Source organism: Vombatus ursinus, unplaced genomic scaffold, assembly GCF_900497805.2.
Source record: "Vombatus ursinus unplaced genomic scaffold, bare-nosed wombat genome assembly UNPS02014818.1, whole genome shotgun sequence".
Taxonomy (NCBI): Eukaryota; Metazoa; Chordata; class Mammalia; order Diprotodontia; family Vombatidae; genus Vombatus; species Vombatus ursinus.
Window position 1 is genome coordinate 66,613,556 of NW_020954596.1, and position 25,609 is coordinate 66,639,164.

At 34.0% G+C, this 25,609-nt stretch overlaps 1 protein-coding gene across 4 annotated transcripts in view; it reads left to right on the forward strand.

Moving 5' to 3' along the window:
- The first annotated feature begins 2,568 nt into the window (after positions 1-2,568).
- The window catches only part of ADGRL3 (adhesion G protein-coupled receptor L3), a 601,096-nt gene continuing 578,055 nt past the window's right edge, over positions 2,569-25,609 (forward strand). For all 4 annotated transcript variants that reach the window (XM_027836482.1, XM_027836484.1, XM_027836486.1 and 1 more), the window contains exon 1: positions 2,569-2,729. In XM_027836482.1, coding sequence (XP_027692283.1) covers positions 2,675-2,729 — 55 coding nt within the window. In that variant the 5' untranslated portion in view covers positions 2,569-2,674. The remainder of the gene's footprint in view (positions 2,730-25,609) is intronic.

Here is a 25,609-nt window from a genome sequence, read left to right on the forward strand (position 1 = left end):
GTAAGAGTATTACTGGATCAAAGGGTATGCCCAGTTTTATAGCACATTGGGCATAGTTCCAAATTACTCTCCAGAATAGTTAAACTAATTCACAACTCTACCAATAGGGCATTAATGTCCCAATTTTTCCACATCCCCTTTAGCATTTGTAATTTTCCTTTTTCTGTCATGTTAGTCAACCTGATAGTTGTGATGTAATATCTTAGAGTGTTTTAATTTGCATTTCTCTAATCAGTAGTTATTTAGATAATTTTTTCATCTGAGTGCTGATAGCTTTGATTTTTTTTTATCTAAAAACTCTCTTCATATCCTTTGACCATTTATCAATTGGGGAAAGACTTATTGTTATAAATTTGGTTCAGTTCCCTATACATTTGAGAAATGAGGCCTTTATCAGAGAAATTTGTTGTAAAATTTTTCCCAGTTTTTTTCCTAATTTTGGCTGCATTTGTTTTCTTCGTATAAAACCTTTTTTAATTTCATGTAATCAAAATCATCTAGTTTACTTCCTATAATCCTCTTTATCTCTTATTTGGTCATAAACTATTCCTTTATCCATAAATCTGACAGGTATGGTTTTCATACTCCCCTAATTTAATTATGATATCACCTTTTGTGTCTCAATCATTTACCTATTTTGATCTTATCCTGGTATATGGTGGGAGATGTTAGCTTATGCTAGTTTCTGCCAAACTACTTTCCAGTTTTCTCAGCAATTTTTGTCAAATAGCGAATTCTTGTCCCAAAAATTTGTATCTTTGGGTTCATCAAGTAATCTATTCCACTAATCCAGGGCTTCTTAAACTTTTTTCTACCCATGACCTCTTTTCATGTTTCAGCAGCTGTTAGTTGGCTTTGTGAGGCTTGAAGGCATGTAAAATGCAAAGTGCACATGCTTTGTGTTCAGAACCAAGACTGCAATGAAGTTGTGTGATTCAACACAGGCAAGTGCTGCCAGAAACACCTCAGATTCATTACACATTTGATTTTTAATTAATTTTTGGCTAATTTGGTTCAGAAACCTTTTACTGTTGCCAAATTTTTCATAACCCTGTATGAGGTCATGACCCATAATTTAAGAAATGCTGTATTAATCCACCACTGTATTTTTTAGCCGGCGCCAGATTCTTTTATGCTTACCACTTTGTAGTATAGTTTGAAATCTGGAACTGCTAAGTCATTTTCCTTGCCAATTTTTTTTCATAGATTCCCTTGATATTCTTGACTTTTTTTTCTTCCAGATGAATTTTGTTACTCTTTTTTCTAGCTCTATAAAATGACTCTTTGGAAGTTTGATTGTATTTGTATTTGTAAATTTTACTTTGCATTTTACTTTGTAAAGTCACATGCCTTGATTTTCAACAACTGAGCTGTGAATAGGCTGGCTTAAAATAAGAGGTTTTTGCAAATGCAATTTGAAGAATATTTCTTCATGAAGAGTTATGTAAAGATAACTAAATGAATTGATTTATCTGTCTAGTTTAAAAAAATGAAAGCTGGAAACTGAGTGATTCATAGAGCACATAGTGTTTTTTTGTATGAACCCCATCTCAAGATGGTCATGACTAATGGAAAATCATTGTTATTTTTATGTTTTGAGGGAAAAAAAAACAACTAAGTTGTGGATGGATGTTTATATAAACAGTCACCAAAATCAGGGTATATTTTTTAAATGAGTATACAACTTAACTTATGTTTATTAAGAAAAATTCCAAGGTATGTCTGAGTAAAATGCTTTGTTTATTTCCATCTGAAAGAGTGGGTAGAGGTTAAAATGGCAAAAATTAAAAGGATAAGATCATAGCCTTTTCCTCCCTTCATTTTCTTAGGTTGTAAATTTGGAAGAGTGAAGGGAGAAAAATGTAGAAGACAGCTTTATTCATGTATATATATGTATATATACATACATACATACATACACATACTCACATATATTACTATTATTATCATTTCTTCTTTTTGGTAGTAGCTGGCCCCTGAGGACCTTTCTGACTCTAATAAGCTGTGAATTTTTGAGGTTTTAGCATTTGGCTTCCATGTACATATAATAACTATTGAGGTATTTTTAATAATAGCTATCATTTATGTAGTACTTTAAAAATTTGAAAAGTGCTTTACATATGTTATCTCATTTGATCCTCACAACAACCCTATGATATGGATGTGATTTTAAATATGAGGAAACAGAGTAAGAGAGGTTAAGTGACTTGCCCATGGTCACACATCTAGAAAGCACATATGGCGGGAATCAAAGTTAGGTTTTCCTGACTCCAAGTATATCATGCCCTATCTATGACCACCTAGCTACCTATTATATAAATGATGTTGTTATAGATATTGAGTTGTAAAATTATTTTTCATTGAGAAATTAAAGTAGGAATCAAGGAATTATCTAATTTTGAAATCTTGCTATAGATGTACTTATATCTGTTTGCTTCTGACAATTTTTATGGTTTCTTTTCTCATTATAGGTCTTGGATTCTGGATATTTGTGTTTTTATTTTTAAACATTTTTTTGAGGGAGATTTTTTTCTTTTTTTTTTTTAAATTCTCCTCCCTTTAAAGTAGAGCCATCTACTTTCTGGAGTACTGAAGAGGGAACAAAAGGACATTTATTTCATTTCACTTTTGAAGCACTCATCGCTGAGCAACCTTCAAGTCACAGTACACAGCCATGTGGTCATCACAGCTGTTATTCTTCATGACGCTCTTTGCACCAATCGTTCATGGTAAGGCCATAATGGAGATATATATGGAATGGCTATCTTCTTCTCACTTAGTCATGTAAGATTCTCTTTTCCAAGTCAGCGGACTAGGATTCAGCAGATTGACATCTGCTGTACATTAATTCCAGGTAGGCTTGAATCAGGGCCGAGTATTTGTACTCTTAATAACTTCAAGATATATTTCCTGAAGTGCATGTTGAAATATATACAGCCATAATGTATGTATAGTTGTATTTATCTTATGAATATATGTATACTATTCAGAAGTTTACCATTAGTACCCCTCTGGGAAAAAAAAAAGTCATCTTTGCTGAATGGATTGCATTATTTGAAGCAGTTTTTTTTTTAAAATGATTGATTATTTTACATTTACCTTGCATAAAAACCCAGTTTTACATTTAATTAATATTTACTTCAATGATCTGTGATTCTATACACGTCAGTGATGCTTCCACCAATGCAAATTATATACTTTTTACAACTTGATAAATAGTCTTTGAGAGCTGCTATGTCATACACCCTCCCCCCCCCAAAAAAAAAACCTATAGAAACCAGCAATAGCTATTGGTCTACTGTTGACAGACATGGCTAGTCCTAAGCTGGAAGTTTGGGGGTTTTTTTTCTGATTTGGTAGGATCTGACTTTATTGCAAGTACTTACAACTTTATTGCAAGTACTATTAAAAATAATCACCCACACACATGATTGAAAAACCAAACTAAGCTATTTGATTTTGAGGTGATTATTTTGTATCCCCCCCACTTAAAAAACACTATCTATAAGACACTATTTATAACAAAAGTTCTATTGTTGCATTTAGAAATAATAAAAAATAATTTGTCTTTCTTAAAAAAAGAGTGAAATAGACTCACTAGAAAATTTGTCTACCCTCTTGTGCACTTTCTCAGTTTCTTGAGACTTAGCATCCTTTTTATTAATTTATTTTGATTTATCAACAATGATTTCCATAAGCTTTTGAGTTTTAAATTTTTCTCCCCTTCTTTCCCCACCTCCCTCCCCAAAACAGTGCATAATCTGATATAGGTTATACATATACGTTCCTACTGAACATATTTTCACATTAGTGATGTTATAAGGAAGAATTAGAACCAATAGGAGAAACCACCAGAAACAGGAAACAAAATAAAACAGAAGGAAAAAAATAGCAAATAGTATCAGCATCCTTTTTTATACCACAAGTTTGCCAAAAAGAGGTAATTTAAAAAGGATATTTCTTAATAAGGAAATATTTAGACGAGGCCAAATTTCACCATAAAATTTCATCTTATTTTTCTAAACCTTTCAGGTGAAAAATATTTTACTAGATAATTCAGCAAACCATGGCTTTTTGTCAAACTCTCAAAATAATATTTCCTAAATTAACAGTGTTTTGCATTAGATTATAACTGGAATGACTTGATGAGTAATGTGGCTTATATATCTCACATATCTGAGGCTAATTTTAGTATCATAGAAAGGAAGACAATTGTATTTTCTATTTGCTGACAAGAACACTGGAGAATAATCAGTGGATGAAGTGAATTATTTGTCAGTTTGGTTCACCTTTGTTTTTAATTGATTATAAAAATCCTCCTTTAACAAGATTGTACCTAAAAAAGCGTTTCCCATTTTCAAAAATCTATTCTGTACTTATTCCATCATAGAAACTAAAAACAGTTTTAGCCTCAGCCACTTCTGGTTAGCATATGTCATCCTACCACTAGTAGTCATTCAGAATTGGCTTTTCTCCCAAAAGGTGTCTCTCATATATATACTATATCAAAACATTTCAAGATGCTTCAAAAGATGTAACACCCTAAATAACTTTCTTTGATGACCTCTTGTAACTAATTTCTGGCAAGCCTTGAAAGAATAAAATTTATACTTTCCAAAGGTGTTAGCCACTGGAAAGGAACAGATCCTGGACTCCATCCAAGCTAAAAATGGATTCCTGGTGGATGGTGAGGTCCTTCATATATTCCAATTTGGAGATGACATTGTTCTAATTGTATTGAGGTATACAACATTGCAAAGCCTTTTAAATAAGAACCATAGATACTCAAAAGACCCTGGTCTAACCATCCACATAAATCGAACAAATTGGGTGAAAAATACCTGTGGTCCAGATGATGACATCAAGTTGGATTACCTATAGATAATCTATTGATTTTATGTCAGTATGTTTGTGTATATGTATGTATATGATTTTGAGGTGTGTGTGTGTGTGTGAATTTATTATGGACCCAGAATTAAATACAATGATAAGAGAAAGAAGAATTGCCTAAAGGAAATTGCAATCTCTCTTTAATGATGCTAAACTTCTTCTATAAAGAAAGGCTTACCTTTTTTATACCAATATTCTAGTATCCCCATGCATACATGTCATGGAATACTGGAGTCTTCAAAGAATTAAAAATGAATATCATTCTTAGAACAATACAAAACTTCATGGTAAATATGATTAGTCTGTCGCACATTACAAATAAGGAACTACAAAGGAGAATTGAAGTAAAAGGTGCTATTAAAGAAATATAGGACCAAAAAATGCAATTGGGTTGGCCCCATGTCAAGGATACGCATTAAACGTTCTTTGTGTTCCATTGCATATCCTTTTGATGTCAAGAGAAATTATAAAAATGGGTGGACTCTTTACCCCAAACTTGAGAAAGGGCAGTGGACAAGAGGGAGGCATGAACAGGTTTGAAGTCTGAATGAGGGAACTGCAATCTGAGATGCCAGATCAATTTGAGAATTGGAATATTTTAGTTTCTTGAAAGTCTATGTAATTAAGCAGCAATGTGCAAGAAAGAACGCTACTTGAATCACTTAATAATGTAGTGATACATTTATTAGAAGCAATTACAACTTTTACTTAAAATTGAAAAACAGAATTTGAAAGCTATATACTTGGGTAAATTTGGAGATCATTTGATATTTGATAAAGGATTGGGTCATGTCAGTTAATATAGTTGCTCTGGTTCCTAGGAGCAGCTAAGTGGTACAGTGGATAGAGTGCTGGGCTAGGAGTCAGGAAGATCTAAGTTGAAATCTGGCCTCAGACACCTACTAGCTTTGTGACCCTGCACAAGTCACTTAACGTTAGTTTGTCTGTTTTCTTATCTATAAAATGGGATAGTAATGGCATCTACCTCCCAGAGCTGTCATGAGGATCAAATGAGATAATAATTATAAAGCACGAAGCACAGATTTTGGCAGAGTGAGAACTATATAAAAATAACTTTTAAAAGTGCTAAATAATAACAAGAAGGTTATTAGTATTACTTTGTTATTGAAAAGCAACCCAAATCAGTCGTAGATGTATGGGTATTTATGTTCAAATTTAGATTTGTTTTTGTCATGCTATCTTGGAACTAGCTTCAACATTCATTCTAAAATATTTAAATGTGAAACCCTTAAAATATAAGCTTCCTATATTGTATGTTTGGAAGCAGCAAACAAAAAGGGCCTTTGCTGTTTTAATCTAGGTAAGGTTTAGGCTGGGGGCACAGCTCGGGGTAGAGCATGTGACTGCTGATTGAGAGGTTTTTGCTTCCTATCCAGGTGCCCTCCACCAGCTGCCTCTTATAGCCATATACATTAAGCTTCTTGCAAAATGAATTAATTTCCTCAGAACACTGCCTGAATGAAACCTCCTGATGGCTGCTCATTCATTGTGTATAAAGCAGAAACAAGACGGCAGCCAGCAGAGCATTCCCTTGATAGTGCCTTGAGTACATTTAAAGAAAAAAAAAATCTAGGCCTTCCTTTTCTGAGGATGGCTGTGTAGATGATGTGAAACTGGTATTGGAATTCAAAAGTTGCTAAATAAATGAAGATTTAGAGTCTCCAAATTTCAGAAGCTTGCAGGGCAATGCTCCCTTCCCTCTCATTTTCATAGATTTCCATACATATTCAACTAGATCTACCCCATAGAAATTTTAAGTTGGGCCAGCTGCTGAGAACTCCAAATAAAATGAGGTTCTTATGGGAAAGTTTAGTACAGAGCAGCCATAATATTTAGAAAAGGTAAGACTTGCCTTGAAGTGATACGTGAATAGAGAGTCATCCTGGCAGACACAGAGATTATAGAGACTTGTCCTTGAGTCCATAAAAAAAAGAAAAAAAAAGATTCCTTCTATGTACTAGGCCCCTTCTTATGCCTGGCTGAAGCTCTATTTGGAAAATGTTCTTTTGGCTTTTTTATCCTGAGTATAAAATTATTTGTGTCAATGATTTTAACTTTGAGTAGATTGTTTAGTGCAAAGGATTATGTATATGTTTATTCTCTGCCTTGGTAGTTTGGAGTAAACACCTAAGAAATACATGAGATCTAGTAGTCTGGTATTTTGTTATTTTTATGCAACAAAACAAATGCAGAACTTTTCCCAATGGAAAACATATTTTCAATATTAATATTATAATTATATTACTATTATATTACAACATTAGTTACTAACCAAAATTGATTAAGCCTTTTCCAAGTAAATAGATGGATAACTAAAATATTTACATATACAAGTATGCATATATGTTTATGTATAATTGCTTATAGAGATTTTTTCATATGTAGTTTATATATACATATACATGCAATAGTACCTTTGTATTCTCTTGTCTAACCCTATTTCTACATATATATACATACATCTTTACATATATATCTACCTCTACACATCTGTATCTATCATTGTATCTAGTTTGATATTGACATAGTTCTGATTACTGTTTAGTTGATTACCTCTATGTTATCATGGAAGATCTAACTAATGTGCAGCATCACATATATTGACAACACCCTCTTTGCTACCGTATGTATCTATTTCTGTGTGTGTGTGTGTGTGTGTGTGTGTGTGTGTGTGTGTGTTTTTCCCTCTGTCTGCTTTCTTCTCTTTGCTTTATTACCCTTAAGTTGGACACCATTCCCCTGGATGCAATGAGAACCTTACTATCCCAGCTCATGTTCTGAACGTACCTGATGCCTCTTCACTGTCCTAAGAAATAACCAAAGCGATTTATGCCTGCAGTGCTCTGCTTAGTCAGGAACATTTAGAATTTCCTGAATTCTTGGATTTGTAGTATATAGGTACTGTCATTTTAATTTGAACTCCATGGATTTCTTATGTAAGTTATGTCTCAAAGTCTTATGCCAGACTGAAAAAGAGAATAAAAAAAATTCCCATGTTTCTTTGAGGCTGTTCCTATTCAACCACCTATTTGTTGTTTTGCTGATGGAATACCAGGAAAAAAATAATGTTAAGATATACAAGCTATCCCAAAAGTCTTGATGAAGTTTTAATTTTCATGGTGTCCCAAAAGCCTCAAAATAGGTTTAAGCTTTGTAAATGTGTATGTATGTGAATACAAATGTATTTATGTATGCACTAGGTAATATGGTATCATGGATTGAAAACTGACCTCAGATCCATAAAGACCTGTATGTTAAATTCCTGTCTCTGCCACGTATTGACTGTGAGACATTGGTCAAGTCACCCAAACTCTCAATACATCATATAACTCTTTAAAAGTTCCCAAGACATTGTTGACCTGTATTATTAAAGTGAATTTCATGACTCAGAAGCTCTTTATACTGATAAAGTCCTATGTTTAATCCCTATTCCTAACATACACATGGATAGTGTGCATACAGATGTATTTTATTCATACACACATACACATACATACACATGTCTCCTTTAGAGAAACTACTTGACTTGTTTCCTATTTTTCTTAAAAAAATTTTCTCTAGCAAGTGTATTGCTTTTTACTGCAGAGTCTCTGCAACCATGGCCTTCAAAGGATATGTTGATTTCATATATAAAGACAATCTCTTTGGTTTGTGTGGCTATATGAAGGAAATTTGGGAAATATTTGTCATTCTAGATAGTACCAAGAAGTTGCCTTTGATGAATAATTTTAGTAGCAACAGGGTGGACTTCATTGATGTTAAATGAATGAACTTTATACATATATATTTTTACTCCTGCTATGTATGCATGTAGACAAAGTAGGTGTTACACATAACATACATTGTCATATATTTATTATCAAAGTTATTTTCCATGTCTGCATATGATTTAATAAAAGCTGATGATTTGAAATCTTTTTTTTTGGTTTATTTTATGTTTCAGGTATTATAGAAGTCTGCTTAAATGCATTTTCCTTCATTACTTTTTACCATGTAATTTGGAGGATACATGTTTTATTCATAGTGAAATAGTGACTTGTAGTGTAGACTCTGTTTAACTTTGTCATTTTAAGAGATTAAGTACTCTAAAAAATGTCCAGTGTCTAGGCTAAGTAATTGATATTGCATAAAGTACCTCTATTTTTATGATCTTGAAGAATCTTTTTTACCTAGTAATAACACACAAGGTTGTCATGAGCAGATCCAACTGAATTCTCATTAGGTGCACTGCACTACTGGATCTTGGAAAAATAGCTAGTCATGAATTGATTATACAAACTAAAAGGATACATACTCTATTGTTTTCTACTGCCTTCTGCAAGGCTTTGTTTAAATGCCCTTCTTATATAAACACTCTAAGTACAAAGAATACAAAGCTATTGGTGAATCTAATTCTAAACAGTCTGAGAAGACATAAGCAGGGAATAATGTACTTTTGCATTGTCCGTGTACCCTCAACTCTGATCCTTTGAAATTTAGGTTACACAAATACTTTAAACATGTGTGTTATAAATTTTAAATAATCCTTACCTACTACAGTTGTGTGTTTTGGCATTAGAGTGTGCTTATAATATATGCCATTTTTACATTTTATTATATGTTATTAGAATTTCCTGCCACCATCCCTTCATTTTCCCCTTCCCTGTAAAATCTCTTCCTTGTGAGCCTCTTTTATATGAAACAATTTCCCCCTTCTTCCTCTTCCTTTCTCCTTCTCTCAGTGAATTCCTTTTTCTCATCCCTTACTTTTTTGAGATCATCCCATCATAGTCAACTTACATCTGTGCCCTCTGTATACTCCTTGTAACTGCCCTGATAGTGATAAAGTTCTTAGAGTTTACAAGTATCATTTTCCTATATAGGAATACAAACAATTTAGCTTTATTGATTTCCTTATGATTTCTCTTTAATGTTTAGGTTTCTGTGCTTCTCTTGAGACTTGTGTTCGAAAGTCAAATTTTCTTTTCAGCTCTGATCTTTTCATCAGGAATGCTTAAAAGTCCTCTATTCATTAAATGTCCAATTCCCCCCCCCCCCAGACAGATTATATTCAGGTTGATAGGTAGATGATTCTTGGTTGTAATCCTAGTTGGTTTGCCTTTTGTAATATAACATTCCAGGGCCTCACTCCTTTATTTTGGAAGCTACTAAACCTTGGGTGATATCGACTTTGGCTCTACATTTTTAAATTGTTTCTCTCTGGCTACTTGTAATATGTTATCCTTGACCTGGGAGCCCTGGAACTTGACTATAATATTTCTAGGAGTTTTCATTTTAGGATCTCTTTCAGGAGGTGATCAGTAAATTCTTTCGATTTCTGTTTTGCCTCCTCATTGTCAGAGTACTTTACAGGTATTTCCTGGTCTCAGAGTATATACCTGGTTATCTGGTATTGGATATCAGGGCAATTTTCTTTGATAATTTCATGAAAGATGATATGTAGGCTCTTTTTTACCCTAGCTTTCAGGTAGTCCAATAATTCTTAAATGAACTCTCCTTGATCTATTTTCCAGGTCAGTTGTTTTTACAATGAGATATTTCACATTTTCTTCTATTTTCTCATTCTTTTGACTTTGGTTGTTTCTTGATGTCTCATGGGTACATTAGCTTACACTTTTCCAGTTGCAATTTTTAATAAATAACTTTTGTCAGTGAGTTTTTGTACTTCTTTTCTTTTTTCCCCCAATTTGACCACTTCTGCTTTTTAAGGAGTTCTTTTCTTCATGGAATTTTTGTACCTCTTTTTCCATTTGAACAATTCTGCTTTGTAAGTAATCCTCTTCAGTAAATTTTATGTCTCTTTTACCATTTGGCCAATTTTGTTTTTTATGGTGTTATTTTCTTTAGTTTTGGTTTTTTTTTGTGTGTATGTGTGTGTGTATGCCTCTTTTGTCAAGCTGTTGACTCTCTTTTCATTGTTTTCTTGCATAGCTCTCATTTCTTTTCCCAGTTTCTCCTCTACATCTCTTATTTGATTTTTAAAAGTTTTTTTTGAGCTCCTCCAGGAATTCTTGTTGAGCTTGTCTCCAATTCACATTTTTCTTTGAGACTTTGCATCTATTTTGACATAAATGTCTTCTTCTAAGTTTATGTCTTGATCTCCCTTGTCATCATAGTAGCTTTTTATGGTCAGGCTCATTTTACCAGCTTATTTCTTAATTTTTACTTTTATGTTAAAGTTGAACTCTGTTACTGCTGATATTTTCAGAGCTAGTTCTAGGGGGCTATAAGTTTTCAGTACTTCCAGGACAGGATGATCAAGCAGAGGTCTGGTCTCTTCTCATGAATTAAAATAATTAACTGGCAGTGGAGAAGCATTAGAAGGTTTGGCAGTCCAAATAAGAAGTAAATAGAATCATCTCATTCCCCCATTATTTGAGTTAGTTCTAAAAGTGTTAATTATAACAGTGAGGTAGGCATTGTTGGGCATATTAAACTGTTACTGCTATAATTCATTTCATAGTGCTTAGTTTGTGGTTTTTGTTTGTTTGGTTTTTTTTGACCACTTCTTCTTATGTACATAAGGATTTGATATTAACTTGGATTTTTTTTTCTTTCTGCAAGCACTGACTTTCTTCATTCCAATGAACTGATATTGCTTGCTATATAACATAAACATACATGTACTAATACATTTATTCATACCTACTAATAATTAAGTGTTTTCTTCTCTAGTTAGGAACTTTGAGTATTGGAATCTTAGCTTGAGTTAACATTCATGTTTAGAATCCCAAGAGGATCAGTTGTAAATATATATATTTAAATTCTCATTCTGAAAGAATAACCTAATACCTAGCTCCAGCACTTGCCTTCTAATTTAATTGGCAAACCTCGCTGGGAAGGTTCATGCCCCTATCAGTTGGAGATCATTCATTTTTCTTTCACCCCTAAAATCAGTCACGAATGTCTTTACTTCCTTTCAAAGTAATAACTTTATAGGTAAGCAAACAGGTAGGCCTAGGTCACCACACAACACCTGAAATTTTAGTTCAGACTCTTCCTACATGCATGTGTTCCATATTATTCAAACATACTGTCCTTAAAGATTCCAAATAATAGATTCTGAAGCAGAAGCAACACAAAATACCTGTTTATCCACTTAACCCTAAAAAAATAGGTAACATCTCTTTAAAGTGTTAGAGATAGATCTTTACCTGTACAAAAATAATAGGTAGAAAATCAGCTTTGAAATGGCTACATCATTGAAACAATTAAGAACTACTACAATATCTGGTCAATATGGCACAAAAATTTAAAAGCCCACAGTATTCTGCTCTCATCTTTATATCCTGATTGCTCCCACCTAGTGGGTGCTGAACAGTTGTTTATTGAATGAAATATAATAATTTAGTCCAGGAGTAAGCTAATAGTTGACCTTGGCTAAAATCTGGTCACCACTTTTTTTTTTGTATTACTATGGAATTTAAAATTTTTTTACATTTTAAAATAAATTTTATTGTATGTAAAATTTTAAAAACTACTCAGTTTAAAAGCCATATTGAAAAAGAGAGAGGGCAAGACAGGCTGAATTTGTTCCTCAGGCTGCATTTTGCCTAGCCCTGATCTAATCTAACCAACCACACTCTACTTTAGTATTAATGAAATTAATAAATCTCTTTTGGGTACATAAATTTTGTGTATGGTTTTCTATATCCCCTCTCTAGTATAGGTTCTAAGTTATTGCAGAATCTTTCATTTGGTGCAGCATTCATTACCAAATGAAGGAATTTAAATGAGCAAGAGAAACTGACCGAGTCTACACTTCACTTTATTTTTTTTTTTTAATTCAGGGAGCCCTCATTCTAGTTCCCACAGTCAGTGTTCCCAATTTTGCAAGAGAGCAAACTTAAAGGTATAACCACTGACCAAAACAATATAAAATTATCCCTATTTGTAGATGACTTTATACTATCCTTAGAAAACCCCAAATAATTAGTAAAGTAACTAATTGTTAGTATCAGTCACTTTAGTTTAAAGGAACAGAATGCAAATCCACAGAAAACAATGGTCAGACTAGTAGAACCCAGGAAGAGACAATATTAGATAAATTCCATTCAAATACATATGATATCTGAAAGCTGATTTACCAAGACACATGCACATACACACACACACACACACACACACACACACACATACACAGAGAGATAAAGTAAATATAACTACACATGCATTTTACAGAAATAAATGTAGAGAGAGTCAGGGTACCATAGTTGATTTTAGAGTTGGAAAAAAACTGGGTTTTCAAATCTTGAACTGAACATGTACTACTGACTGTGTGACCCAATGCAAGTCACTTAATTCCTAAATGTTCCAAGCAACTCTCTAAGACTTGAAATTGAACAAGAACAGGTGCTGATCTGCATCGGTTTAGGGAATGGCTCACCAGAACCTACTTAAACAAATGAAATCCCAGGTTTAATACAAAATAAGTTATAGAAGACAATCAATTTAAAAGAGATTTTATTCATTCCTCATGGTTGGACCAAGTCAATATAATAAAAATGATGAAAGTACCTTAAGTAATGTATAGATTTATTGCTATAGCAATCAAATTACCAAGGGGATACTTTAGAGAACTAGACAAAATAATCATCGTTAGGAAAGGGAAAAGAGTTCTTAAATATGAACGGAAAAGAGAAAATAGAAAAATGAAAGCAGCATGTATCAGGATAAGGCCTCAAACACTATTATAAAACTATGTCAAAACTATCCAAAAGCAAAAAAATAAAATAAAATAAAATAAAAAAGATTAGTGAAACAGACTAAAAAAAACAAAACAAAAAACAAACTATTAAAACCAGCATCCCACTATTTTATATACTGAGGGATAGGAAAGCTATTTTTTTTGCAAGAACTTCTGGGGAACTACAAAGGAATCTGGCAGAAATTATGTTTAAACCAACATCTTACGCCATCTATCACAATAATATCAAAAAGGATATACACCGAAAATATAAGGTCACACTTTTCAAAATGAAATTAGTAGAGAATGCTATCAGGCATCTTTTAAGTGATGGCTAGATCATTACTTATCAGGGATGTTTTAAAAATTACTTTGATTACAGTTTGGACTAGATGGAGTCATAGGATTCTATTATTTTAGTTCAGAGGCATGATAGATGATGATTAGCCTTATTTTTGCACAGTTTATGGAATCAGAGTTATTTTAGTTACATTTTATATTTAAGCAATATATTTTAGAAGGTGAAACTGAGAAACTAGTATACCAAGACACAAACAGAAAATGAGGTTTATTGGGGGAAAGACAAACTTAACAAGTGATTTTTGGACCCAAATCAAAAGCCCTAAGTATCTCCCAGGTAAGCCTTGCAGCAGTTGAGGGCCTGTAAAAGGAGGAAACCTTCAACATCTAAAAGGACATTTATGATGCTATAAAAATATAAAAGGTGAGAGGCCCTTTAAATTTTTTCACAAAGCTAAAAAGTTAAAATGATGCTACTACCACCATCAGAGGTGAGGCATATGTATCAAGTTGCTCAGTTCTATTGTTTAATAAGCTTTTTCCCCATTGAAGAATTAATAGTTGGAAATTATTTTGTTTTAGTGCTTAGGCTAATAATGTTCATCAGTCTTTACATAACTACTTATCCTAGGATTCTAGGTATATTTTTTGGGAAAAATAAACATGTAGTACATAAGAAAGAAATAAAACTAGAAATAAGGATCCTGTACAGGAAGAACATGCAAGACAAAAACAAAAATCTATACATTGTTTGCCCTCCAAAGAACAGTGTACGAAGTTTCTGTGCCAATCCCTACATGGTAATATCTTTGATGATGAATAGATATGTGGACATTAATGCATAAATCAAGAAGCCTATGCTAGTTATTGTCTTAGGCAGTCTACTGCAGGAAATGTATGTGTATGTGTGTGTGTTCACACACACATACATACACACACAAGTTGTCATTGACAGTGGCTGATTCCCTTTTCCCACTGTATTGTTCAATTGATTAAAGACTGATGCAGAGACCAATATCACTGCTTTAGTTCCGCTAAGGAATCCCTAGCTTCCTTTAAGGTATTTCTTTTTCTTTTTTTCAACTTGGGTACCACCTCTTACCTATCTGTATACATGTTCTGTACCTCAGGAGAATACAATCTCTCTGAAGGAAGAAGTCACATTTTAAGGTCTTTGTAACCTTACTATTTAATATTCGGCATTGAACACAGTAGGCTATTAATAAATGTTTGTTGAGTGGAGTTGAATATATCCATACTTATACTGACAGGGTTTTGTTTGACTATTTGATGGTGGCTAAGTCTCAAGATGTTCTCTAGTACAGTTCGTCATTCAAATTAAATGTTGGGGTGACAGTCAGAAAAGTCATTCAGTGGTCTCTTGTTTCTTTTAATCTATCTGAATAAAAGAAAAGAACATTTTACCCCCTTATTCTGGAATTTTACCTTAGAAGAAATGGATCGATACTCTCTGGGAGGTTAGATGCTTCATTTAGCGTAATTGATTGGGCCCTACTTTTGAAAGTAAATGTAGGCATAAGTTTAGTATGCCAGAATCAAGGAACTGTTTGTTTTGGACTAAATGCAAAATCTGTCATCAGTCTATTATCATCTAACTTTTTCTATCTATCTAACTATCTATCTATCTATCTGTCTGTCTGTCTGTCTGTCTGTCTCTATCTATCTATCTTTCTGTCTATCTATTATCTATCTGTCTATCTACCTACCTACTTATCATCTATCTATCCAAGTCCCTTCCATACTTTTTTTTTTTGACTCAGATGGTTCCAAAACAGATGACTATTCTTGTTTCTTTGGAGCACAGCAGATGTTTTGGTAGGGAGAAAGGAATGAGATTCATATAAGATTACATCATTTTGGAGGAGAGAGAGATGAATTTACAGAAAGGATTTCTGCCAGCTTTACACATTGATGCTGATTTTCAAACTGTTAGGTATACCACAAAACTAGTAATCATATATACCATTTGAATTAACTCTAGTTACAGACCAACAATGTTTTCACAGATAACTTCAAGCCAATCATACTGAACTAATTGTTATTTAGCCTTAATCTTTATTTCAGTTCCTTTAATTGTAAAATGGGGGGAATAGTAAAATACATACCTTAAAGGCACATAGTTATTAATGGGGGCAGATCCTGCACAGATTTCAATGCCTCAGGCTGGTATGATGCTTTCCTTCTGGGGACCACTATACATTTGCTTACAACTAAGCCTTTTAAGTGAGTTAACAATAGCTCAGAATACTCAGCTGAGCACTCAGGTACACTGTGAGTTACTAGCCATTGTTATGAGGCTGGCCCTGCTGTGGTGCCTCTGCAGACAGATGAAAACACTGTGTTGATATAAAAGGTAGGTGGCCAATTCTAAGCAAACTGTATATATCACAACTATCAAATAACTGATCACTGGAGCTTGTTCACAGGATCAGTTGGGAAACAACATTTAAACATTGATTAGATAAAAATTCCTCTTAGAGGAAGCCCTGATAATGGTGCCTGTTGTTCACATGCACACATTTACAATACACGCCAGGCAGGAAACTCACCGAACTAACAAAAGGCACTTGTGTCCAAATAGGTTTGGCTTAGCTGATTTTGCTCACGCATACATATTGAACATTATTGACAGCTTGAGAAAGTTTCTTTGTCATTTTTGCAAAGTGTTCTTTTTTTTTAAGTAAGACTAAATTCCACCCATCACTCTTTATTCTTCACTCTGGGGCTGAGCAGAGCAAATTTAATGCTCCTTCCACAGAAAGGTCTTCAGATCCTTGAAGATCACAATACCCCTCCCCTGCCAAAGTCTTTCTTCTTCAATTGCACTACAGACAGCATGAACTCAAGCTCCTCTGGACCTTTGAAAGCGAAAGCAAACACTGACTTTCAAACTAGCATAATATTAAATATACTTTAATGGAGAGGAGCATATTTCTAGTGCTTTTATTTCACTGATAAGTGAAATTTGTGACTATAGTTTTCAACTTACAGGCACGTTTAATTAAAAACTTTACTGTACATTATCACTCTGAGGAATTCTGTTGAATGAGAAATCTAATAATGGTTTGTTGTTTTACTTAATTTGATTTAAAAAAAAAAAGAAGTAAGTCTTTGGTCAGAAGCCAAAATGGTAATGCTTTCCTATCACTATCTAACACCTTAGTGTCTATTGCAGCCTCTCTATTACAAGTGATTGGGACTCAGAACAGTAATAGATAACTTCAGGGATAAATAGATTTATTGACCATGGGACCCAGAAGATGGATAATAAGGTTATCCAATGAAAAATAATCTTTAAAAAGTTTTTTTAAACCACTATGATTTCCCATTACATCTTTTTCATAGTCCTATAAAATGTTTACATCTCCAAGATCACTATTCTCAACATTTCTTATACTGCAGTAACCTCATCACTATCCTTTATGACATCATGGTCATCCTGCAAGTGATGGTTTTAACCATTGTGGGTTTATTACTCTTCAAGAATAAAAGTGAATAAGCTGATCTGAAAGAGAAAACTACCCACATAAGACATACCAGATAACACTCCCAGGATACAATTCAGTCAAGTTAAATAGTCTGCTGAATTAAATTAAATAACATCCTAGTCCCTACAGTTTATTGCAATAAAACAGTTCCCTTATCACACCCAGTATTGCAGCTACTCTGTATTGGCTGCTGCTAGAAAATATGACTTCCATATGTAGTTTATGGTGGTACATATATTTCAACTCTTGCTAGGTTGTAAATTGTAGCTATTCGCAGTTCTAGCACCTAGGAAATTACTTCGTGCATAGTAGGAACTTAGAAAATGTTCAATTCTATTAATTGAATCAAATCTCTAGGTTCCTGATGAAAAGAGGTATGCAAAAGCTACACCTACACTGTTAAGAATTTGGATAAAATTTCAACTTGGGATTTTTATTCTTTAAAAAAAATTGTGTGAATTGAAAATAGAATTGTAAAATTACTTTAACCTGGCTTGCTAGGAAAATAATTCAACATATATTAACTTTAGTCTACCAAATCTATCAGTCAGTCAGTCAACAAGCAGTTATTGCACACTTACCATACACCAGGCAGAGTGCCAAATGCCAAGGAGATAAAGGCAAAAAAGAGTCCCTACCTTATAATACATTCTAATGGGAAAGACAATAGATAAATAAATAGGTACCTTTAAAATCGGTAGAGATCAGATAGGCGGTAATTCAGAAGAGGTAAACATTAGTATCAGGGAAAGACTGGGAAATATTTCTTGGAGAAAGTGGGATTTCAGTTGAATCTCAAAGAAAGCCAGAGAAAGTAAGAGGCACAGGTGAGGAAAGACAACTCTCTAGGCCAAAGGGGCAACCTGTACAAAGCACAGTCATGATCACAGTAGTTGAATAACAGAATGCATGAAAGACTAGAAAAGTAGGAAGGGGCCAGGTTCTGAAGTTGTTCAGATGCCAAAGAGAGGATTTAATATTCGATCCTAGAGGCATAGGGAAATACTGGGTCTTTTTTAAGTAGGGAGAAGGAGGTAACATTGTCAGACCTTTGTTTGAGAAAAAAAAATAGAAATCTAAATGAACAATGGATTGGAGTAGGTACAGACTAGTGACAGGAAAACAGATTGGAAAGGGCAGTTAGGTGGCCCAGTGGATAGAGCACAAGGCTTGGAGTCAGGAAGACATCTTTGTGTGTTCTAATCCTGCCTCAGATACTTAGTAGCTTTGTGACCTTGGGCAAGTCACTTAACCCTGTTTGCCTCAGTTTCCTCATTTGGAAAATGAGCTGGAGAAGAAAATAGCAAACCATTCCAGTATCTCTACCAAGAAAACCCAAACAGGGTTATGAAGAGTCAGGCATGATTTAAAAATAACTGAACAATAATGAATTGCAAAAGTCAAGGTAAGAGGTTATGAAAACCTGTAGTAGAGTGGTGTCTGTGTGAGCAGAGAGAAAGGGAGTTGTGCCAGAAATCTTGTAAAGTTGTAAACACCTAAAAAAAGGGATGGGAGTCAAGAAATGAGCAACAAACTGCATAATAATGATATTTTTACTTTAATCTGTTCGAAAAAATGTCTTTAGAGAAACTATGTTCATCTTACAAATCAATGCCAATCTTGCTTCTGCAAGCATAGTAGCACACACCAATGACTAAGGATATCTGTATGCTACTATTTACTGTGAGTATTCAATTGACAAATATAAAACATACTCCTCTGATGCTGCTACTAACCCAGATACTTCTCTCTTTGTATCTCCAAGATTTTCACTTGCCTTTGTCACTTGTTAGTTTGCTTGCTTGCCTTTTTAGAAACATTTAGGCCCTCGGTAACATTGAAGTGCAGATAAAGTCTTCCCACACTTTGGGAGACAGTTCATGTACAATTTCAACTTTCTGGAAAGGCTTTCTTTAGTTGCCTCAATGGAAGAGCTACATAAACCTTTATAACAACAGACTAGAATTGCATTTATAGTAGAGACCTTAGAATTAGAGGTAACTAGACCAAATTCATACCACCTGAACAGAATAAACAGTGGGTTCCAAATAACAGTTCTGGAGAAATATTGTGTTTATATTTAAATAGTACTTTAAAAATAATAACTTTTGATAGACTAACTGAATAGTACAACTGTGCAGTGATTGTTATATGTATTTTAAACCATTATTGCACCACAGCAATAGAAAGTCTACATCTCCATATTCAGCATTCCATCATTCACCTCTGCCTTTGGTCATGGGGACTACCTCCTGCATGAATTTTTCCCAATTTCCAACTCCCTACCAGTTAGTAGCATTCCTCTACCTCACTCCCAATTGCTTTACATTTATTTTGTACGCATTTTGCATGAATTTATCTAAGTACACATTGTACCCCATCCACCTCCAGTAGGATAGAAACTCCTTGAGCCCTGGAACTGAGAATTTTGTTATTGTTGTTGTTGTTGTTTATTTGTTTTGGCAGGAGGGATTGGTTTTTCTATACAAGCATCTACTATGAGCCAAATACTGTGCTAAGCACTTTATACTCTCATTTGATTCTCACAATAATTCTAAGAGGTAGGTGATATTATTAACCCCATTTTACAGAAGAGGAAATCACGAAAAACATAGGTTAAGTGACTTGGTCAGGGTCACACAGCTAGGGACTATCTGAAGCCAGATGCGAACTCAAATCTTCCTAACTGCAAACCACTGCTTTCTCCACTATACCACCTAGTTTCTTTGTATATACTAGGTACTTAATAAATGTTTGCTCACTCAATTTGAATAAATCGAGTACTGTCTACATGGCAACCATGATAGGGTCTAGAGTTCCTATTAGATAAGGACTTATTGAAGGAACTTAGGAGAAGAAAAAACTTAGAAACCTAGAAACTTAGAAGGATATAACTTTCTTTAAGGATTTAAAAACTCTTCACATGGAAAAGGGATTAAAATTGCTCAAAGGCAGAAGAAAAAAAAAACGAATAGAAGTTGCCAAGAAGAAAATTTAAACTTGATATTATTTTTTTTTAATTTTCAGACAATAAGAGCTATTAAAAACTGGAATAGATCTGCCTTGGGGGTAGTGGATTTCCTACGTGCTTGAGGATCTTCTGAACAAGACTAGGGAGCCCCTTATTAAGTTAATGTGTTATGTTAATATGTTAAATGAGATATGGCTTCTTGGGTCTTTGTCAGCTCTGTAATTCTGTGCAATCATCCTTTTTGTGTTGCACCTAGTCTTTATCTTTAGACATTATTTTAAGATTCTATAGTGGCTACTAAATAGTGAGTTGAAGAAAGATTCAGATTCTGACAGGTAGGATCTATGCTGGGAATGAGAGGTGATTTAGAGGTGAGATATTAGGGTAGAGCAGCTAAATTATTGAAAAAAAAAACATTTGGAGTTTAATAAGACTTCCAAGTCTCTCTCCATTTATCCCCATATGAAAGGAAAGGGAGTGGAAGGAAAAGAGAAGGAAATGACAAAAAAGGAAAGGGAAAGAATGAGGGGAAAGGAGAAGAGAAGGGTAAGAAAAAAGGGAAGGGAAGAAAAGACAAGACATAACAAGATTCTACCAAGGTGGGGAATCTGAGGCCTCTAGGTCCTCAAGTGCTGCCCTTTGAATCCAAACTTCACAGAACAAATCCCCTAAATAAAAGGATTTGTTCTGTAAAACTTGGACTCACTCAAAAGGCCACACCCAAGGACCTAGAAGGCCACATGTGGCCTTGAGGCTTAGGGTTCCCCACCCCTGCATGATAGTTTCTTTGCCTTCATTGCCATTGCTTCATGGCTTGGGATTCTTTTTAATGGCTACATAGTAGTCACAAGACCAATGCTTTCTCATCTTAGCATTCTTAAATGCCACAAACCTATTTTATTTGACATAGTGAAAGTAAATGAGAACTCAAGATAGAAGAAGGACCTATTAAAGGATTAGAGAAGAAAATTTCAGGAAGTGTCCTGAAATTGTGTATATGCTTGAATTGTTCTTTTGCTGAATGAGTTTGACCTCTTCCCAATCTAAACTTATTCCTAACATCCTGGAGAGCTCCAAGTATCTTTATTCAATAATTATGTAGAAATAGACATTTTTTTGTGGGCTTATAGTATTACAGATTTAGAGCTGAAAGACCTTTGGAGGTCTTTCATATTTCATATTTCATCCTCCATATTTATATATGAAGAAACTGAAGCCCCAGAAGTTAAGTGACTTGTCCATGGCCACAAGCATAGTAAATGGCAGAATCAAGGATTTCACTGCCAGTCCTCTGATGTTATTAATTTCAAAGCTCTGATAATGACAGTGTGCTTCTACTTTGGGTTTAGGCTAAGGTTCTCTCCCTCACTTGGATTACTATGAAATATCTATTTCTTCTTTTCCTTCAATTTTTATTCCCAGTCTATTCTTTATTAATTATTAACAAACTTCTTTTAGAAACTAGTGACCTAGGCCCTCCAATCAACCAATCAAGAAGAATTTTAAAGAACTTAATAATTTGCCATAACTCTCCTCTTCCTTTGCTCTCTTTTCATTTGTTGATCTCTCATCTCCAAAGCTCATGTCTTTCCTGTAAGTCCAGAGAAATGTCCCTTATTTAAGAATTAGGAATTGATACTTAACAATTAAGCCATAGTAAGTTACTTACATTAGCATCAGTATGCTCAAGAATAGGCAAGAGGTAGCGGGAAGAATTGAACAGGTGGGAAATTACAGCTCTCCAAAATTTTTGATTCTTGCTTCTCTTTTTTCGTATCTGACTAAGCCTTGCGTAAAAAGAAAAGGAAAGAGAGAGAGCATGGCCTGGGCAGAAAAGTGCTGGCTCTTAGTCAGAGGACATAAGTTCCAGTTCTGGCTCCACTGATTATTTACTTCTGAGGTGTTGGGCAAGTCACTTAACCTCTCTAGGCCCATTTTCTCATTTATAAAATAAAGGGATCTTACTAAGGGGAGTAGCTAACCTCCTGGGTCCCCTGATACTCTAAATTTCTGATCCTATGATCCCTTTTGGCAGAAAAACTTCAGTTGTTCTGCTGGCAAAATATAGTCCATTACCTTTTTGCCATACTCTGTGACTGTGGCTTTTAGTTTTATCAATCAATATAATTCAGGTTGCAGTTACAGACTTTTGTGTCTATCTGGTGAAGCTCTGTGATCCAGGTATCCTTATTCAGCACATATGTAGATATGGATATTTTCTTGTAAGCTTATCACATTATAGATTTAGAGCTGAAAAGGACCTTAGAGCTCATCTTATCTGCCCCCACCCCCATTCTATATTTGGAAAAAAAAAACAAACTGAAGTTGAGAGAAGATAAGGGACTGGCCCAGGGTTACACAAGAAATAAATGGCAAAATTGGGAAACTGACTCCAGGTCCTCTAATGCCAATTTCCAGGCTCTTCTCACTGTACCACACTTGTAAAAGCAAATTTGTTTAACCTGCAGACACAGTAGGCATGCCTGCATTTCACTTGGCTGAGGGGCATGCTACTTTTTCTTTTACTATAAACTCCAGCTCATAGGAAGAATTTCCTTCCTTTTCCTAGGATCTTACAGAAAAATGGTTATAGGATATAAAAAAGATACCCTCTATATTTTTCACATAAAGATATTCATTAGTAGTTCCCACTGTATCTTCATTAATGAAGAATCGGTGTTTTCATTGAAGTCTGTCAGAATAGACACATGATCCTGAAATAAAATGCTGTAAAGGGGCAACTACAGAGATTACTTGATTTTTCACAACTTTGCTTGGCTTGTCACTTGCTTCCTTAATTTAGCACCTTTTTTGTTCCCACTGAATATCAAAATGGAACTCTAATTACCCTTTGACTAAAGAATTTAGTAATCATGCCTTGTAATGTGTTTAAATAAAAATGTTGTTTTAGTGTGAGATTTCAGATTTAATTTCAAAAGTTTTTAATTATAGACAATATATTTGACAGATTCAACTAGATTTATTTTTTTCCAAGCATTTTGCTTCACTTTTCAGTTTTGTTTTTGTTACTGTTAGTACATAATGAGGGCTGCATCAAAGAACGAATGAAAAATATGTACACATGTTGTTGGTGGATACTTAATGTTTAAATTTTGATTTTCTTAATTTTGCTCTAAATAATCATAATCATAATCTGTCTTTGACTAGGATGGCTGATAGTCTCTCTATTAACCAGATTTCTTTGGCTAATAAATGTTCATCACCCTGTTACCAAATGGATGGTTAGCCATTCTGAAATTTCAAAGACGAGACATATATTCCTAAACTTTCTTAACCTTTGGGAAACTAGCATAGCCTCATTTTTTTTCTGTTTATCTTCAGTATTTAGCATGGTGTCTGGAAAATATAATATGCTTAATAAGTTCTTGTCATGGGAGGGATTGAGTGTAACTACAAAGACAGCAGGTTAATTAGATTATGAAAACATGATATTTTTTCTATAAGAACATTTTCTCCATAATTGAACTATTTAGTATATTTCAGATTCCATAGGTGTCTGACATTTTATTTTTAAATGACGGTGGTATTTAGTATTTATATTTACCATTTAGTGGCATTTTAGCATTAAACTATTAGTTTATATACCTAATTGTCAAACATATGCCATGGATTAATTTCACATAACAGCATTACTCTTTTTGGACAATGCATAGCAAATTTGGTTAAAAAATAGTTCCTTCTCTTTGCCAAAAAAAAAAAAAACCTGTCATGTTCCTAATTTACTATATATAGTCTCATATTCTCATTTTTGTTCAGTTTAGTAGACATTCTGAAATTGATATTATATGTCATATGTGTATTGAACTCCAAAAGGGCTTGAATTAAAATGGTGTTTCTACTGTTGATGTATTTTGTGGATATATAAAAATTAATTAAGCTCTCTGGGGATTATTTTCCTTACCAGCTCTAGACTAGGCTTTCCTGATGGAGCTTTGATGAGAAATAATTAGTGTGGCCAAGTAAAAATAACATTTTCATGAATGTAAATGGGCATGAATATGAATAAACAATGTTTGAGTGCTATAAAAATTCAGTTCCCATTTATATTAATTACAATTTCCCATTATAACTAATATATAAATGTATATGTATGTATATATATATATGTCTATAAAATTTCTCCTCTCAACATCTCTGTTGAAGTAGGTAGTACAGGCATACCTTGTTTTATTGTGCTTTCTTTTATTGCATCCTGCAGATATTGAATTTTTTTTTACAAATTGTGGCAAACCTGCCTCAAGTAAATCCATCGGTGCCATTTTTTCCAATACCATGTACTCACATTGTATCTCTGTGTCACATTTTTGTAATTCTCACAATATTTAAACTTCTTCATTATTACTATATCTATTATGATCATCTGTGATCAGTGATCTTTGATACTACTATTACAATCATTTTGGGGTGCCACAAACTATGTCTATATAAGATAAATGACTTAACCAATAGATGTGTGTGTTCTGACTTCTCCCCCATCAGCCATTCCTGTCTCTGTCCCTCACCTTGGGCCTCCCTATTCCCTGAGACACAACAACGTTGAAATTAGGCCAATCAATAACCCTATGATGGCTTTTAAGTGTTTAAGTGAAAGGAAGAGTCAATTGATTTGGCAAAATTCACTGTTGTCTTATTTTAAGAAATTGCCAAAGCTGCCCCAACATTCAGCAACCACCATCCTGATCTGTTAATAGCCATCAACATAAAGACAAAACCCTCCACCAGCAAAAAAGATATTATGATTCACTGAAGCCTCAGATGATGGGTGGCATTTTTCATGGTAAAGTATTTTTTTAATTTAGGTATGTATATTTTTTTTAGATATGATACTATTGCACACTTAATAGACTTCAGTATTGTATAAACATAATTTTTACGTGCACTGGAAAACCAAAAATTTCTGTGACTTGCTTTATTGCTGTGGTTTGGAACTGAACCTGCAATGTCTCTGAGGTATTCCTGTGCAAGTATTATAGCCTCATTTTACAAATGTAGAAACTGAGGTTCAACAGTGTGCCAATAGTGAATTGCCAGATGTTGTAAAGCTAATAAGTGTTAGAGCTGGTGGTAAAACTGTGCCTTGAGGATCAAACTCCTTCTCTTGAGTCTGACTGCCTCTTTGCATCTTTAACCTCCCCCAAATCCCAAATACTTTCAATCAGCCAACCACTGACTTCAAAATATTCTGAACATTTTGGGATGAAAATCAGTTGG